Genomic DNA, 19,180 nt, shown 5'->3' on the forward strand with positions numbered 1-19,180 from the left:
CTGGCGGACTTCAATTCCCAGAATTCCCCAGCCCGGCTTTGAACCAGAGGGGGAAAAAAAAGTGGGGTCAACGCCACCAGCGCTTTAGAAATCAAACTGCCCGGTTGCTTTTGAAGTCGGCGCGCGCTGCCGGCTCCTCGATCTGCCCTTCGGAGCGCGGCTTTCGAAATCACCAGGAACTGAAAGAAGGAGGGAGGGAGAGAGGCGGGGGGGGGGCTTAACGGAGGGCAAGCAGGAACTGACGCCACAGTCCCCATTTTAAGTCCGGGCGAGGTGGTGCTGAGCTGGCCTTAGCGACGTGGGGCGTGGCTTAAGCCCTGGAAGCAGGTCCAGGCGGCGAAGAGGCAGCCGCCGTCATCTTTGAGGCGGAGGGAGTGGAAGAGGAGTCGCTGAAGCGGGGAGCCCGTGTCTTGTCAGCTGTCGAGAGGTTTGTTTCCCCCCCCCCCTTCTTCTCTTTCTCTCCTGAATGTTTCCTCCTCGAGACCTCCGCGGAAGTGCCCATTGGGGGCATCGGGGTCTGTTTGGGGGGTGGGGGGTGGGAAGCGGTGGTGCCTGGCAGCGGCCTTTGGGCCTCTTCTCTCCCCCCCCCTCCAGTTTGAACTTCTTTCCGGATCCTTCTCTCGTCTCTCGAGACTTTAGAGACGGTTAACGGAAATGTGCCGGTCGGTGCAGTCGCTCGTTTAACTGAACCGTTTGTAACTGTTTGACCGTTGGTATGTTATAATATCAGTGGTCTCCAACCTTGGCAACTTTAAGACTTGTGGACTTCAACTCCCAGAGTTCCTCAGCCACTTTTGCTGGCTGAGGAACTCTGGGAGTTGAAGTCCACAAGTCTTAAAGTTGCCAAGGTTGGAGACAGTTATATATACCGAGTGAGCATCATCACTAGTAAATTAGAACTGACTGTAATTGTTTAGTGGGCTCTCCCAAAGGTGCTTTTCCAGAAGGCAACTGGACTTCCTTGGGTTTTTTTTTTCTTTTCCATTAAAACGTTTCGCTTCTCATCCAAGAAGCTTCTTCAGTTCAGTGTGGCATTTTTTATATGGAAAAAAAAATATTTTGGCGTAGTTGATACTTTCTCAGCTTTGCCAGTGCAACCTTCTAAAACCTAAAGGCATTATTGTGAATAAGTACAGTGCTGGAAGTTGGGGCTTTTGCAACGTGCCACTTGTTTGTTTTTTTCTTTAAAAATATCTGAAATAAAAATCAGGTGGGGACAGAAATTGGAGGGCAGCAGAAAAAGTGATCTAGGGAATGATGGTTGCCTGCCCATGCAGTCTTTCATTTAAGAAACTTGTCTTTTTGTAAGTCTTGTTTCTTTTTTAAAAAGTGTAACATGAATGTTTGTGGCACTGCCACAAGTTAATATAAAGGCATGGTGGTATTGCCAATTTATTTCAGCTCTTTCGATATAAAAATCCAGCAAAAATTTGCCCTTTGAATACATTACAAGTAGTCCTCTACGTAAAATCATTTTTTATAGTTATAATAGCAGTAGAAAAAGTGACTTATGACAGTTTTTCACATTTACGAACATTGCGGCATCCCCATGATCCACGTAATCAAAATTCAGACACTTGGCAACTATCTCATATTATGACAGATCACATGACAAGCAAAGACATTGGGGAAACCAAGTTCACTTAATCATTACTTAAGCTAATAACCATTATATTCACTTAACAACTCTAGTGGTTCACTTAACAATTGTGCCAAGAAAGGTCATAAAATGGGGCAAAACTCACTTAACAACTGTCTTGCTTAGCAACAGAAATTTTTGGCCCAATTGTGGTCGTAAATCAAAGACTACCTGCATAGCTGTGTTACCTTAGTATTATGACTCAATTCACAATGTCCCATTGTCCCTAGAAGCCAATGTCCTTTATCACTTAATGCCTTGGTTCATACATTAGTGTCTGATTGTGATTTAGTTTGGAGCTTATGAGATTTACTTCCAGTAAATTTAATTAGAATTGCACCCTTACATTCCTATTAAGTAGTTTGAAAATAGATTGTTCTTTTATCAGAGTTGTGTGTTAACTAATTCTTCAAGCTGTTTTGGATAGCTGCTATGAATGTATCCTTGAAATATGATAATTGCTTGCATGAATACCTGATTTGCCCAAAACATCTTTTAGTAATCTGAGGCCCAATTATAGATTTTATTACACAAGTTTACATTTTACATAATCCTAGTAATGAGCTATGAAGCATATTTGTGCATGAGGTAGATATATGCAACATAGATATAGCATTTTATATTATAAAGTAATTGTCTATTAAGAGTGAACAATATGATCTTAATCAAAATGTGATATGGCTTTTGGAAGTAAAACTATTTTTGGTGGGTTATAATTAACGCTATATAAGCTGCTGTTTAAGAAAATCTGTTCTTCTTAAACCAGAGCAATGAAGTAGCGTTATATAGAGTTATTGTTTCCTTTTTGAATGTCTGCTTATTTTTTTTACTGTATTTCCCTGGCAAAAATGTGATGGCCGAGTTTAGTTAAAGATCATTTATAATGCAGATAAAATAGACATCAGTAGTATTTATTCTATTAAGCTAACCTTTTCAATATTTCAAAACATCAAAGATGCTCCAGAAGAATTTCCTCTTTTACTAAGAAAAAATGCAGCACAGAAGCAAAAAAACACATTGTTCAATAAATAAAAAAGGTGTAGAGAAACAAAAGGCAAAACAGTCTTTATAATTGTAAACTGTTTGAAATACCATCTGGGGAATGGCAAAAGAAAGGCATGAAAAAAAGGATTTATTTCATTTTTATTTTACCCTTCTTTGCAAAGGAACACAATTGCTTCTCTGAAAGAATGAATGAGTTACAAATGATAGTAACTGCTTTCAAACGTAGCATTACAAATAATTATGTTCATAATATGTGAATTGACCCTTTGTGCTTATAAATCCATGGTTCTAGTTTAGTGTGAACCAGCCATTGTAGCATATTATCAAATTAGAACAACCCCCTCCCCTCCTTAATATTACGGGTCCATGTCACTGGTTGAGTAATTTTATAGTGAAGCCTCTGAGTACCTGAATATACCATATACTGTGCATGGTTTTCAGTTCATTGGTTGGAAATAAACTGCTATTCTATTCAAGGCTCTAAAATTCTATTTCAAACTTGTGTTTTGGTTCTGCAGAAATACAATTCTATGGCGACTTACCTAGAATTTATCCAGCAAAATGAAGAGCGTGATGGAGTTCGCTTCAGTTGGAATGTTTGGCCTTCCAGCAGATTGGAGGCCACCAGAATGGTTGTTCCATTGGCTTGTCTTCTAACACCTTTGAAAGAACGGTTAGATTTACCACCTGTCCAATATGAGCCTGTTCTATGCAGTAGACCAACCTGCAAAACTGTTCTCAATCCACTCTGGTATGTATTTGTTTATTACATTTAGTTTTGTCTGTGGTTGTTTTGATTGCTGTGGAGTGGTAAAATTATTTACATCACAGTTCCCCAACCTTTCTGGCTTTGCAGATTGGTGGGGAGTGGTGGTGGAGAAATGATGGTTCTGTGCAAATAGTGGATAGATGTGCGTGAGTGCGCAGCTCCATTTGCTTGAGTGGTGGGCACGTGCACTTGCTCACACATAAATTGAGTGCGCACACATGTGCTCGCCCCCTTCCCAAGCAATTTTGTTAAATAAATGAACTAGTATAATGTTTTGACTTGTTCATATAATTGGATTCTCTTCATCTAGTTTTAAGATGTGTAGAAAACAGATCACATTTTAGGCAGTGTTTATACTGAAACATTGAAAATATTTTTAAGCACAATTGTAGATTCAGTCCTGAATTTTGCAAAACGCTTCAAGTTTTAATTTGAAGATTATCCAAGTACTCCAAATAATTGAGGAGATAATATTGAGTATTTTAAAAGAAAAAAGTTACATGGTAAGGTGATAAATGGATTTCTTTTCAAGTACAACTAGGAACTTGTTGAAATTCAAACGTTGCTGAACTTAGAGTTCACAGCAATTTTAATCAGCATTACTGATTGTGAAGGCTATTAGTAGAGGTAATGTAGCAACATTTGAAGGACCATATGTTTCCATCCCTGCCTTAAATAATTAAATCAGAATTTAAGTTTACAGTTAAATGAATCATAGCTTTGTCCTAGATACCACTTCTGATGCCATTCTAAACTAGTTTGCTATGATGGGAATGAATCTAGTCTCTTTTAGCTTATGCATTTAATAATGTTTATGATTAGGCTTCAAATACCAAGTGAGAAAATGGTTCCTTATTTCCCGAATTATGGCTCTATGATTCAACTGCAGACAAAAAAAGAGAAATGGCAATAAATGCAAATGCAAAGCAGAAATGTTCTATCTTACCTGAGATTTCCAGATTCTTTATATTCCATTGAAGATGCTTAGAATTATTTTAAAAAATACAGTGCCACCATGGAAGAGAATTAACCCTTATCTAGTAGTCAGTGTTCCAACTCTAATTGGTCAGTCTAGTTTATCTAATCTAGTTTATCTGTTTTGTTAAAAAAAAAAAAAAAAGGATTAGCCAGCAAAAAGAAAAATGAATAGGACAACCCACAGACAAACTGCTGTGAAATGTTGTTTGCATGATCGTTTTCAATGCAAAATGGATATGTTCATGTTAAACATTGCTTAGCCATTGGGAAGTCTCATTCTCTCATAAGTTTATACATTGTTCTGGTTTTACACTTTCTTTAAACATCATTTATTAAATAAATCACATTTGCTGCACTCAGATATTTTAAGCCACAGACTTAAAATATGAAACATATTAAAACAGATTCATGTTGTGTGTTAAGCGAAACAATTACAGTTAAACATAAAGGATCAATTAAACAGAGCAAAACTAAGCAAATATAAAGATGTTCTTTTGTATCAACTTGATGATTTTTTATTCTTAGTTGAATGGATTGATATTGTGTGTGTGTGTGTGTGCGGGCGTGCATGCATGCAATTGTTTTATTGCAATACCTATCATGGCCATTAGCATTATCAATGTTACAAGAGATTTATCCCATTTTTCTAAATTATTATATATATAATAATTATATATTAATACATCTATTTTTTATAAAACAGATGCAATTAATGATTTTTTTTTCTTATAAATATCCTTCAGATGTATTTGTTGTGTGAGACACCTTGAAAGCTTTTATATATGGTCATATTTTTGCTTATACTTCATGGAGAAAGAAAAAGTTAAATAAGAAAATGTAGGCTAGAAAAGCTAAGGAACATTAGAGTACATATGAGTACTCCAGGAGGATCGCCGCCGGGATGGTGTGTGGGTGTTTACAGATTGCTGGCAACACCGCTATCATCCAAAGCCCTTAAGGCTGATTTGGGCAGTCACATTGTTTTGCCACCACATGGTCATTCTCTGAATCCTCCACTCCTCCACCGGACGCTACTGCGCAGCCTCTGTCTCCCATAGTGGCGAAAGCAAAACCGGGAGGCTTGGAGACCATGTGTGCTTGGGCGCTGTTTCCCAGCAAGAACACTTTCCTCTCTTTTGGCTGCTGTGAAAGGGCTCCAACCAGCTAATCAATCTGAGCCTGCAGGAATGCCTACCACTGCATCGGAGCAGCCTGGGCCTTCAGGACACGATAGTTCTGGCCCATCTGGGGCCAACATCAGGGGCAAGGTCAAGGGGAGGAGCAGGATGGCAGGCAAGCGCAAGGTCTCAGGGGAAGCAGCTCCAAAGGCCCAGCGCCAGGGCAGATCTGCTGGGCTTCAGGAGGAGGAGGGGGATCCCTCCCCTGTTAATCGCCCAGACCCCCTGCAGGTGTTGGAGGAGAAAAGTGAGGACCTAAATTTGTCCCCTGACAACTCAGTGGTGGACCCCAGCTCTCAAGGCCGTTCTTTTCGGTCTGAGCCAGGCTCTCCTTCTGAGTCTCCTCCCAGGCTTTCAGGCCCAGAGCCTTCTCCCCCACCCCCTCCTCGGATTAGACATCACTCCAGGGAAGATAGGGGCATAATGCTTTCTTCTGAAGTGCAGGAGGTGATTGCACGTGCCCTTTCACAGAGCATAGCTGAAGGCCTTCAGTGCAAGGATAGTCAATCAGAAGGCGGGCGCAGGAAGGACCCTGGGGCCTCCACGTGCAGGGTGAGGCACCCCATCCCTGGAATCTTCTGCCACCATCGAGGTTTCTCTAGGGGATGAGCAGGATCAGGATGACCAGGAACTTTCTGAGGATGAAGATCTTCCCCCAGACACCCCTGCATTCTCGGGGTTATTCAAGCCCACTACCTTCAAATCCATTTTGCAGAAGGCAAAGGCCATCATGCAACTTCGCGCATACCCTCAGACATGACAGGGAACCCCAGAGCAGCCGCTCCTAATCCCAGGGACAGCATGTTCAAAAAGCAGGCTCTTGTCCCTGTGCATGAACTGTTTATGCATGTGGTGCAACACCAATGGTCCCAGCCAGGCTCCCTGGCCGCTCCTAGCGGAGGGTATGAGAGACTCTATTCAGTGGAGGCGAATTTGGAAGATGTCCTCAAATTACTCCCTGTAGATTCTCCAGTGGCCTCCTTGACATCTAATTCGGTTTTTCCAGCTGACCTTATGGAGGGTCTCAAGGTGGAGGACAGGAAGGCAGAGGAGGCTTGCCACAAAACACACCAAACCGCAGCCTGGGCTATTAAGGCCTCTACTTCCTCCTCCTCCTTTAATAGGGCTTCCATCCTTTGGTTGAAGGACCTGCAGTCTAAATTGCCAGCAGTGGACACACTTCTCCGTCAGGACGTAAATAAGATTATTTCAGCATCTCAGTATTTGGCTGATGCCTCGTTAAATTCGGCAAAATTTGCTTCCAGGGCGCTGGCGTCTAACGTAACATCTAGACGCCTCCTTTAGCTTTGCCATTGGCAAGTAGACATGAAATCAAAGTGGAAATTGGCTGCTGCTCCCTTTAAGGGTGACAAACTATTTGGGGAAACCTTGGATTCAGTGCTGGTTGAATCCAAGGACAAGAGGAAGGTTCTCCCCACCAGTTCTAAGAAACAGGAGAGGAAGAACCAACCTTATTTTAGGAGGCAGTCCTTTCCGGCATCTGATTCCTCCTTCAACGCCCCAACTTTCCACAGGCCATATTCCCAATCTTCTGACATGTCTCAGGACAGGCAGTCCTTTCGAGATAAGGGAAGACAACAGTATCCCTACTGCAGGCCTAACCTAGGAGGAGCCTCCCAGAGGCCTTTCTGTAAGGCCAAGTGACCAGTGCAGTCTGTCTCCCATTGGGGGGCGACTTCAGCAGTTCGCCGACCAATGGGAACTCACCACATCGGACTCTTGGGTCCTGCAGACGGTGAGGCAGGGCCTTGCCCTCAAGTTCATTTCCCTCCCCCCGAGGAACTTCATTCACTGCCCCACTCCCTCCTGCCCAATCAAGAGGGAGATCATGCACAAGGAGATTCAGCATCTCTTTGTGCATGATTCAGGCTTCATTTGGCAGATGGGTGCTGCAGCAAGTTCATTCTGTGGCCAAACCCTTGGCCTCATCTACCTACACTGGGGACAGTTAACTTGGGTATGTCCCATGCTTGGACTCTCCAAGCAGTGCACAGGAGAATGACCATTGGCTTACCTAAAGGGTCTTTCTCTGTGTGCTGCGGGAGAGTCCAACCCTGCCCAAATTTCATGCGGGCCCAGAGTTCGGGAACACCATACAATCTCCACGCCATCTCATCGCATCTTCCAGTTCCAAGAATCATTAAAAAACTGGCCTTAAAGAGGAACAGGAGATGTGGCCAAAGAATTTGAACTTCGTCCTTGGGCAACCAGACTAATTTAACCCATGCTTGGACTCTCCCACAGCGCATAGAGAAAGACCCTTCCGGTAAGCCAGTGGTCAATTTGATTGTTTTGATGCAACACTTGTAATAATAATTTGCTGTTAATTTGTAAGGGTCCTATTTGTGTTATACATTTACCTTAATCCTTACCTCAATGTCAAGTGCTTGAGAATGAAACAGAATGCAGTAATTTTTATTAAATGTTTAAAAATTAATACCTCAAAATTTGATTTCAGCTTTTTTTATATATTCCTTTTTTATAGTCAAGTTGATTACAGAGCCAAGCTTTGGGCTTGTAACTTCTGCTTTCAGAGGAACCAGGTAAGCATAAAATTGTTATGTTCCAACATTACTGTAACACATTTTTAAAAAAACTTATTAGTACTAAAGTGATGCCACTGGCTTTCTACTGTACTTCCATGGTACCTCAGCTGTATTCCATTATTGTTTGTCATATCACTCTTATTTTTATAGCAATAGCAATAGCAATAGCAGTAGACTTATATACCGCTTCATAGGCCTTTCAGGCCTCTCTAAGCGGTTTACAGAGAGTCAGCATATTGCCCCCAACAATCTGGGTCCTCATTTTACCCACCTCGGAAGGATGGAAGGCTGAGTCAACCCTGAGCCGGTGAGATTTGAACCGCTGAACTGCTGATCTAGCAGTAGCCTGCAGTGCTGCATTTTAACCACTGCGCCACCTTGGCTCTTTTTTTTATTTGTTCCATTTAATTAATATTATTGCCAAAGTCTTGTAAGCAAAAGGTTCACTTGGATTTTGGGTTACTTTATGGCCCAGATTAATTGCAATTTGTTCATGTTAAAATATGGCTCGTGCTAATCATAATTTAGAAATAATGCTAGAGATTGTGTAGAATAGGCAACCTGAAATCCTGTTTTATTAATCTCTAGATGAAACACAATAGCTGTAATTATGGTTCCTCAGTTACCACATTATACCAAGCCAGAGAGAGCACTTGCTTAGGTTCATGCTTATTTTTTTATTTTTACATTGTTTATTATAAACAATGCCATTATAGTTTGTAAAAGACAGCTTGATGTGATGTATGACTTTAATAAACTATACTTGTTAAATAAATCACAACTTGAGATCTGAAAATGGATGATTTCTGATTTTGATTGCCATTGATTTGCACATCATTCTTATCCAAACATCACAACAAATCTTAAATGATTTTTCCTTACCCATGGCTTTGTATTGAATGAAAAAGTAATACCACTGGTTTACAAAGAGAAACCCTCAGAAAGTAAAGTAGCTGAATTTTACCAGAATTGGGTCACTAATAAAGAAAAATTAAGTTCTGAGTATTAATTGGCTCCAGTTTCCAAGGTAACATCTTAAGTCAAACTTGCATCAAAATAATTCAAAATTACAAGAGGGATGTGTGATTATGCTCCATAACTTTTCTGCAAAGTGTGATATAGCAATGAAAATGGTGCCACACCAATAAATATAAATGTATCTTTTTATTCATACCAATAACATAAATTTCCATTCATTTATTAGTTTTTCATGTAACATTTTCATGCCTTTTGCATGAAAAACTGGCAAGCTCTAACATCAGATTAAATGACAAGGTTCCATCTTTATTCAGTGTCTAAACTGCGCTTTTTGACTTTTCTCTTGTGAACTGCAATAGGATCATCACTGGGAAGATTCCAACAGTAATTGGCAAGCATGGACAGATTCCATTTCCCTTGGTATCTTTTCTCCATGCCTGCAATATCCTGGTGGAATCTCTCCCCATGTTCATCACTCGTTTCCCCACAATTCAAAGGGAAATAGTCAAAATACGAATGTAAGTAGTGAATTTTCAGTGACATGTTTGAACCAAGTGCTTTATAGGACCTAAGCAAATTTTCCACATGTTTTTCATACTCATCTGTCTTGCTGTTCTCAAAGTGAAGATAAATTTATACACTTTCATGTGGTACCAGTTTCATTTTCTACCATACTTTCTCAAGAAGTTATGAGGCATCATGACCATTAGATGCCTCCCTCCCTTGTAGGCAAATATACTCACCTGTGTATAAATCTTTATTGTAAAATATCTTGAAAACTTTAACCAACCAGCACCTTTATCTCCTGTTTTTTAATTAATCTAATCAAAATATGTAAAATGAACACATTTCACTTCAGAGGTAGATAATTTCCCCAAATTTGTAGACCAGTGTTCTCAGATAATAGTTAAATTGGTGAGCAGGCCTGGGATATGATTTTGGAAAAAATCATAAATCATGTCTACATTTGATTACAACCAAAAGGTTAAGAAGCCAGAAACCATTATAAAATGGAATTAAGATTCATATGTTTAATTGAAAGGAAAAAATGCCGACATTGCATTTTATTAAGAATTGATATTTTTTCAGCACATGCTCTAATTCTTGGTGTATTTTTTTTCAGTTTCCTCCAGCATATGCAGGCATATCTGAAGTAAATCAGCCAGCAGAACTTATGCCCCAGTTTTCTACAATCGAATATATAGTCCAGGTAGTCCTTTTTGTTATCTCTCAGATTCCGTAGCTATATTCAACATTTCTGCAACAGGTTGTAAGAATAAAGTGTTTTTACCATGGTTTACAGTAAGAGAAATTAGAGTCTTTTACTGTATGTACAATTTTGTGATATGTATTCCTTTTTTCCCCAATCAAGCGTGGGCCTCAGACACCCCTGGTCTTTCTTTATGTGGTAGACACATGTTTGGAAGAGGAGGACTTACAAGCTTTGAAAGAATCCTTGCAAATGTCTTTAAGTCTGCTCCCTCCTGATGCTCTTGTGGGATTGATTACCTTCGGTCGAATGGTTCAAGTTCATGAATTGAGCTGTGAAGGGATCTCCAAAAGTTACGTTTTTAGAGGAACTAAAGATCTGTCAGCGAAACAAATACAGGTATATTTTGTCTTCTGTGAAAAGTTGAAAGGATTTCCTAGTTCTTATTTCATGTTTTTATAAGTTTTTCTGATTTTATAATGGATGTTTTCCATTGTCAGGATATGTTGGGTCTTTCAAGGCCTGCCGTCCCTACTCAGCAAGGGAGACCACCTCAATCCCAAGAATCACCTCACCTTTCTAGCAGGTATGAGGCTTTGCAGAACAAAGAATATTTCAAATGATGCAAATGCATTAATCTTTTTCTTAAATCCCAAAAGGAACATCTTTTAAAAAGCAGGCCTATTTTTGCTATTTGATTTAAGATCAAAGGCCATTCCATCTATGTAAGAGAAAATATAAAGCTGATAATAGGTGAATCAGAGGTTTGATAGATTCATTTTGAATCTATGATTAAAATATTACACATTTCCAAATAAATGAGTACCCAGTGCATAATTCACAATATTATGTCTTTCTGTCTCTCCTTTCTTCTCTCCTGATTTAAAAAAAAAACTAGATTTTTACAGCCTATTCACAAAATTGATATGAACATGACAGATCTTCTTGGAGAACTACAAAGAGATCCTTGGCCAGTTACTCAAGGAAAGAGACCCTTGCGATCCACTGGAGTAGCTTTGTCAGTTGCTGTTGGACTACTTGAGGTATGTTTGTTTGTTTGTTTTTATTTTTTACAATCTTAAATACCTTTAGAAGTAATCTAAACTCTACTAGTATTCTCTGGTACTTGGAAGCCATGTATTTTCCAATATGCATGTTTTTGAATGTGGCACAACTGAGTTTGAAGATTCCCCCTTTCCCTGGAAATTCCAACCAGCTAATTCTGTGAGGAGTATTTAATTCCACTTATTTCCACCTCAGCCCAGCAATTTGTTTATTTCCTTCAAGAGTTTTGCTCTAGTTTTAACAGAACAGTGCCTTTTCCCAGCTATGAAAAGGAAGGGTTGAGATCCTTCTGTACTTTTTGGAGTCTTACCTATGTGTGAATGGATATTCAGAAGTGGACACTGACTGGCAATGTAAGCTATCTTGTGTAGTTACCACATAACAGATAAATTTATATTAAATATCATCCAATATCTTGTAAACTTTGTTAAAAAATTCAACTCTGCTAAATGTTGAAAAATGTTGATGATTGAACATAAGCAGTTTTCTTCTTAAAGTCATGTTTATATGTAGACATAGGTCATAGGATTTACATGTTTATGCCATCAACACATTTCAAGAAAACTGAAAAAAACTATGAGAAAGACAAATCCTTGGAGGTTTTTTAAAAATCTTTTCATATATCATATGCTGACTAGGGAAACTAGGCATAAAGTTTGATTTTGTTTCTCTATGGAATCCAAGCAATCAAAAAATATGGGCACAATTAGAAAGTTCAGTATCACGATAATGGGCTTTTTCCTTTACTAATCATAGTTCTATAGTATTTATAATTTTTTGATGTCTAGAAGGCAGAATTGGGATGGAAATATGATTCTGATGAATTCACATGTATTCAGATGAAAAAAATGCACTCTGGGATAAAACCAGTTTGAAAATAACAGATATATGTTATACATGGAATTTATGGGCTAATAGGGGTAAATTCTTTGGATCAGCTTGTTACAAATCAAATTTTTAAACCATTTGAAATACTGAAAAAAGATGGTTCAAATTTACTAATCTTTTTTAAAAGTATATTTTCCCTTTGGGTTATATATTTTTTTTCTTTTTTGCATCATTTCTGTCTATCTTTATAGTATAATATTTATAAATACTAAATATATGTGCCACCTGACTGAAGCAACTCTCAAAAGTTTACAAATTGCTTAAAACATTAAAAAAAATGTCACTTTACAATCCTGTAACTCAGAGTAGAGTCAGGGTGACTGCACAGACCTGAATATTTAGTGGCCGGATACCCTTCCTGACACCATGCAAAATTTGCTGCAGATATTTTTTATTTGTGCCCTGGGAGAGAAATATCTGCCGCTACCTAGAATTGAACTCTTAAATTTCTGAGTGGGAAGCAAGCATCTTCATCACTAGGCCACCATGCTGCTCTCAATTGCTTAAAATATTAAAGACAAGAAAACAACAAAAATGAAGAATAAAGATGGCAAGAATGAAAAAATGAGATGGGAACAAAAGAAAACAACCCACATAATCTAATGGGGACTACTGTCACCCTTGTCCAAAAGCCTGGATGAAGAGCAAGGTCTTCAGAGTCCTTTAAAACACTAGTAGGGTTAGAGCTATTCGAATCTTGGGGGAACATTCCAGCCACTGCAACAGACGAGGCTGCACTTCTGGGGTCCTGATAGATGATTGGCAGGCAGATACTGTGGGATATCAGTCTTTAAAAGAATGCAACTTATGATTGACCTAATTTGCAAACGAGACAGATGTAGTCAACTATATTCTTAACTAATTTAGTAATTTATGTAATTTGTTGTTTTTTATTCTGTTCCCCCCTCCCCCACTTCCAAGGGATCATTTCCAAATACTGGGGCTAGAATAATGTTGTTTACTGGAGGGCCACCAACTCAAGGGCCAGGCATGGTGGTAGGAGATGAGCTGAAAACTCCGATTCGTTCGTGGCATGATATAGATAAAGACAATGCACGATTCATGAAGAAAGCTATGAAAGTAAGTATCTAGTTTGACTTCTGTAGATAAACATTATCTTTCATATTTTCTGCTGGACGTATTTTTCACTGTCAAATAATTTCAGAAACTTTGCATTCTTGATTGCTTTTTCACTTTATATCTTTAGCTGCCTTGTTTGTTCGATATTTCTACAATTACAGATCTTTATATTCTGTGTGCCGTTATTTAATCCAGTTAATCTTTCATATTAATTCATATTAATTTATTAAGAACCCATTCCTTTATTTACTTGATCTCCTGAACCCCTTTCATGCTACTATTTCCTGATTTAAGTTTTTGGAACATAACACTGTTCTCACTGAATTTTAACATAAAACCTCTGTTCAGACACTCTAAGTAACACTGCATTTCTTGTATTTAAATTAGCCTTTGTGGTTTCTCAGTTGTATCAGCTCTCTTCTTCAAGAGATTTTTGTTATAGGAAAAATGGTTTGGAAAGCTCTCAGTAGCCAATTATTGTTAATGTTTATTGAATAATTGTACCTCCCTTCCACAGAGTGCATAGCTTTGTATATAGAACATGCTGACCCTTACCAGTTTAGATCTAAAGTCAGCAACACTATTGTATTACTTGTCTCTAGATCATGCTAAACAATTATGAATAATCTTTCCTCATAACTGTCATTTAAAATAAAACTGTTATATTTCCACAGCATTATGAGGCATTGTCTAATCGTGCTGCTGCTAATGGACACTGCATTGATATTTATGCATGTGCTCTTGATCAGACTGGTCTCCTGGAGATAAAGTGTTGTACAAATATAACTGGGTATGTTCTTAATCCTGAGTAAAAAATGTTATTTGTTAACAAAGAAGAGATACATTTCTTGATGAGCACAAATATTCTGCTTTTTCTTTCACCCTGAGGAGAAAGTGTTTAGTAAAAGTCATGTGAAGAAGTGGGGATTTGAAATCACTGCATTTGTCTTTTAGATAATTTAGAAGCCATATGCATATATGGATAGTCATAATGGTAATTGGGCCTTGAATTTCTGTCACTATATGATGTCTCATGACTACATTGCTTAGCAACAGTAATCCTGGCATTCCTCATTGCCATTGTTAAGGACTAAATTCCACTGGTTGTTAATCAATGACCCATCCCAATCAAGCCATTCTGGACTTGGTCCTTCCTGGCCCCAATCCTCAGTTGTTCTACAGTAAGGGATGCCTCCCCTTCAACTTCTCCCAATTACCTATTCCCCTTCCACATCTGGCCTTTTGGCCATCCTGCACCCTGCCTTGTGGGGTAGAATGCAGCTTTAGTGTGGCTCTGTGGCTGCTTACCATGCTGTGGCTCAGGGCTTCTTGGCACACTAGGATTCTGGGGCTGCGAAAAGCCCCTGAGGCACAGTGCAGCATGAAGCTGCAGCCATTCCTTGAAGCTTCAGCTGGCCCAGCCCAGCCCAGCCCAGCAGTACAGTGCAGTACTCAAGTTGCCCCAGCCCAGCCCAGCCTCCCTGCATTCTGAGGCCTCTGACAGCCTGAATTTTGCCACCCCAGCTGACCTTCGCTCTCTACTTGCTCCTGCTGCTGACAAGGCATGTCTGCAAGGCAGCTGCTGATCAAGTAAGGCATCTTTTCGAAACCTTGCAAGGAAATTGCTATGTGTGACCTTAGGAAGTGTTATGCGGTCAACAGCTGCATTTATTTAGATGATTTATATGACCACCCAATCGCTCTCAGTGACTCTGCTAAGAACTAGGCCAGGCATGCATGATCAGCAGAGGGAGCAAGATGGCTTAAGGCAGCAGGGGCCACAGAGTGCAGGGGGCCAAAGGGCATAGATGTGGAGGGAGGTAGCCAAGTGGAGGGAGTTGAAGTACAAGTGGCTGTCAAGTGACCGAATTTTGATTACTGTGGAAGCCCTGCAACAGCCATAAATTCAGGGACCATTCACAAGTCACTTTGTTCAGTGTCACTGTAACTTCCCATTGTTGCTGAACAAATGGTTATAAGTCAAGTACCTGAAATGTCAGTTTCAGTTTATCATGCAAGAGCATCATATTGTAAGATAACTGATGCAATTTATTCATGCTTACTTGTGAATAAATCCTATTCAATTCAACATGATTTGCTCCAAACATGCCTCTTGGAAATTGAATTTGTAAAAAAGCTTATGTGGACAGACTTGAGTTTCACTGGAAACCAAAAAAGAATTAAAAACTTACTTTCCTAAGAAACTTCTATATTAGATTTGAACTCCCATTACAAGGCATTATTCATTGTTTTCTTTTCTTTAATGTTTCTAGGAAAATGAAAGGGATGGGATGAAATGGTTATAAAAAAGTAAAAGTGCTCCTCATTTTTGACGTTGGTTTGTCTGTTCTTAATCAGTAGGAGAGAAGATGAAACTATTCTAGAATCATTGCAACACATGGTGTTTCTTTCCTGCTCTAATTCAGTGATCAAGACAGACATATTTCAGTTAATAGTGCTGCATTACAGATCATCTAATGACAACTCTTTCAGCAACTGTTGAAACTTGTGATGACACTAAATGACAATCCGCCCTCAAAGTTATGGTTGCTGCAGTGTACCTGCAGACACACAATTATAATCCGAGTCCTCAACAATCTGCTTGAGTTTACCATGATTGCAATTTGCGACCTTCCTGTCAGTGTTATCAAATAGATCTTGCAAAAGGGAAATAATTTTCCTGCCTTTACAGCCTTAGGGATGGTCCCTCCTCAGTCTTCTCCTCCACTCACTATGGAGCTGTGGACTGTGCTTCCTAGGCAGCATTTATTTTCCTGGTCTCCCAAAGTCATGTTCATATACTGTTACATTTCCCTGCTGAGTTATTGATGGTTGAACAAGCTATAATTGGTTTGGTTCCCATAAAATTCTAGACATGCTTTACAAACTGATGGCTAGATTCGCCTAATGCAATAAGAAAAACCATGGAAACAATGTTATGGTCTTATGTCACTTCATGAACCCAGTTATTCTCAATATTTCACTGACTTTTTTCCTCAGGGGTTATATGGTGATGGGAGATTCGTTTAATACTTCTCTCTTCAAGCAAAGTTTCCAGAGATTGTTTAGCAAAAATCTCAGTGGAGAATTCCGAATGGCTTTTGGAGCAACTCTAGAAGTGAAAGTAAGTATCACAGGTACTGCCTATAATTGAATATTTTCCTAGCCAAAAGAATTGGTAATTTACATTGCTTATTGTAGTTTTTGATTTCAGAGAGATTTTCCATTCTTTTCTTACTCTCTCATGATGGAAAAGGATAGTTTCTGTGCAGCAATAGGAAGCTAACAACATTGTTGAACATCTCAATATTTCATAATATCTACGTTATTTAAAACTCACAATTCTAAATGAAGAGTCTTGGAAGGAAAGGTTTGTCATGCTGAGGTATCAGCAAGAGATCAGTTAAGCAGTTATTATTGCTTGGAGTTTAATTGGAACTTTTTTTATTATAGACTTGTAGAGAACTGAAGATATCTGGAGCTATTGGACCATGTGTATCCTTAAATGCCAAAGGGCCAAGTGTTTCTGAAAATGTAAGTGTTCTTTGATGATAGGTAAGAAGCACAGGTAGTTCTCAACTTATAATAGGTATAGGGTGTCAAACTCGATTTCATTGAGGACCGCATCAGGGTTGTGTTTGACCTTGGGGGCACAGGGAGTGTTGCCAGGGTGGGCATGGTCAGCTTGATGTCACTCGTGTTGGTGCCTGTGATGGTCCCAGTGCTCTGCCAGCGAAAATGGCCTCTTGAACTCCATTTCCAGCTGCAGTGGCTTCCTGCAACCCTCTGCCAGCAAAAACAGAGCTTGTTTTCACTGGCAGAGGCACTGCAGGCCAGTCCTTCACTGTTTCCAGGACAACCCTGCAGGCCAGATCTAAGCACCCCATGGGCTGGATCTAGCCTGCAGGCCTTGAGTTTGACACCCCTGTAATAGGTGATTAATGGTCATTTGAAGTTATGATGGACCTCCCCAGAAGATGCTTATAACCTGGTTGTGAAGTTATGGCCATTGCAGTGCCCTTACATTCATTTACCCTTATGACCATTTGCAGGAATGTTGCAACTCCTCCCCTCACCCCCCTTGTGCCTACAAGCATTTCCCTCCACCAGTGGCTCCCTGTTGGCCTTAAGACTGATTCCCACCCCACCAAATCCCACACACTCCTCCTCACTCAGATGTGAGCTCCAAAGCTTTCCATAGTGCTAGTAGGGTTGCTCAGTTACATAGTTCAATTCTGCAATCACCCAGCATGAGCAAGGGACAAACCACTCCATTTTTCTGCCTTCATGTGGTTTGTGCAGTGCTGCAGAAGTGGCTGCCATATTGCATTCACCTGCTTATGGGTGGGATAAAATGGTGGCCACAAGCCAAACCAGTCCATTTTGCTGTCTTAATGAAGTTGCACAGCACTGCAGAAAACCTCTGAAAGCTTCTGTACAAACTGCATTAACATAGTAAATCAGAGTGGTTTGTTCCATGATTCTGGAAACAGTGGCGATACCAGAATGCAGTCCAATAGCTGGAAACATGGTGTATAATAGGTCATCTAGTGCTGCTTCACTAAGATGTTCAGCACAGCCTTTCAGAAATCTCTGGGCCCTGAAAGGCTGTTTAGGTTTTGGAAAGGCTATGTAGACCCTGTTAATGAAGCAGAACAGGTCGCTTTGTCCCTTGGTCACATGGTACAATTCCAAAAACTGGCTGCCATATTTCTAGCTACCAAATTACATTCTGGTGATTATAAATATCACCCCTGCTCTTCAAAAGGTAAGTGAGGAGGAGAATATTTTGCTTGTTGGGGTGGGAATGAGGCTTAAAGACATGGTGGAACAGTGGAAGTGGGAAAAGGCCTATGGGGATGCAAGGGGCAGAAACGGAGTGAGGAGTACCTCGGGGAATGGGGAGGCTTTGAGAGGGCTGGGGCAAGTGCGTATGGGCCTGCGCTTGGCTTCCAAGGGCCTCCCCCTACCCCTGAATCACCTTGTGCTTCACTTAACAACCTGAATATTCATTTAACTATTGCACTTGGGAGATCAGGGATGGGAAGATCATTTAAGTGAGGCACTTCACTTAATGGTCATCGGGACATGCGACCATAATGGGCCGGCTCCATTATAGTGGTATCTTGAGGACTATCTGTACACAAATTTGATATGCCTGTATTAGTTACCAAAACAGAGGTAGATAATTAACAATGGTTAATTAACAGAAGATGCATTCATAATTATTGAATTGAAATTTAGTGCTATTTTATTAAAATAGAACAAAACAACTACCCTAACCCTAATCTACCTAAGCATCTCTAAAATCGTGATGCCCCCACCCCCCATGACATATAATTCTTACTACTTAAAAAGTGAACAACTACTCACGTGGAGGAAGCCTAAAAGGCCATTAAGTTGGTTAACGGTTTAAACAAGGTTCCAAAGAACATGTCTTGAAAGAAAAATAAAAGAACAAAAGACAGTAGAAGTACTGAGGAACTTAAAAAATAATAGGATGAGGGGATATGAAAAGAACAGCAAATAAAGTTTCAAAACACATAATAGAGAACTGAAATGCATAAATATAAATGTTTTTAATGAAAACTTTTTCTGTAATACTTTGATCATAGTAATTACTATACATATTAAAATAAAGGTACCTAACCCATTCAAAATAGAATTTGAGCTCACCTCAATATCATATTTACAACGCAATCCTATGCATGTCTACTCAGAAGTAAGTACCTTTGTCTTCAATGGTGTTTACTCCTGGGAAAATGTTGTAGGATTGCAGCTTTAGTCTACTTAAGTTAGTGAGATCATTGTGCTTGATGCCTG

At 39.6% G+C, this 19,180-nt stretch overlaps 1 protein-coding gene across 1 annotated transcript in view; it reads left to right on the forward strand.

Moving 5' to 3' along the window:
- Positions 1-281: 281 nt before the first annotated feature.
- SEC23B (SEC23 homolog B, COPII component) overlaps positions 282-19,180 on the forward strand; it is a 32,948-nt gene continuing 14,049 nt past the window's right edge. Inside the window, exons 1-11 of the mRNA XM_087721888.1 lie at positions 282-427; positions 3,163-3,395; positions 8,076-8,133; positions 10,238-10,324; positions 10,487-10,723; positions 10,825-10,910; positions 11,223-11,367; positions 13,199-13,357; positions 14,032-14,147; positions 16,358-16,481; positions 16,811-16,891. Of these exons, the coding sequence (XP_087578014.1) occupies positions 3,175-3,395; positions 8,076-8,133; positions 10,238-10,324; positions 10,487-10,723; positions 10,825-10,910; positions 11,223-11,367; positions 13,199-13,357; positions 14,032-14,147; positions 16,358-16,481; positions 16,811-16,891 (1,314 nt within the window). The 5' untranslated portion in view covers positions 282-427; positions 3,163-3,174. The remainder of the gene's footprint in view (positions 428-3,162; positions 3,396-8,075; positions 8,134-10,237; positions 10,325-10,486; positions 10,724-10,824; positions 10,911-11,222; positions 11,368-13,198; positions 13,358-14,031; positions 14,148-16,357; positions 16,482-16,810; positions 16,892-19,180) is intronic.

Source organism: Thamnophis sirtalis, unplaced genomic scaffold (genome assembly GCF_051295495.1).
Source record: "Thamnophis sirtalis isolate CommonGarterSnake01/CBP01778 unplaced genomic scaffold, rThaSir2_p1.2 scaffold_8, whole genome shotgun sequence".
In the NCBI taxonomy this organism is placed as follows: Eukaryota; Metazoa; Chordata; class Lepidosauria; order Squamata; family Natricidae; genus Thamnophis; species Thamnophis sirtalis.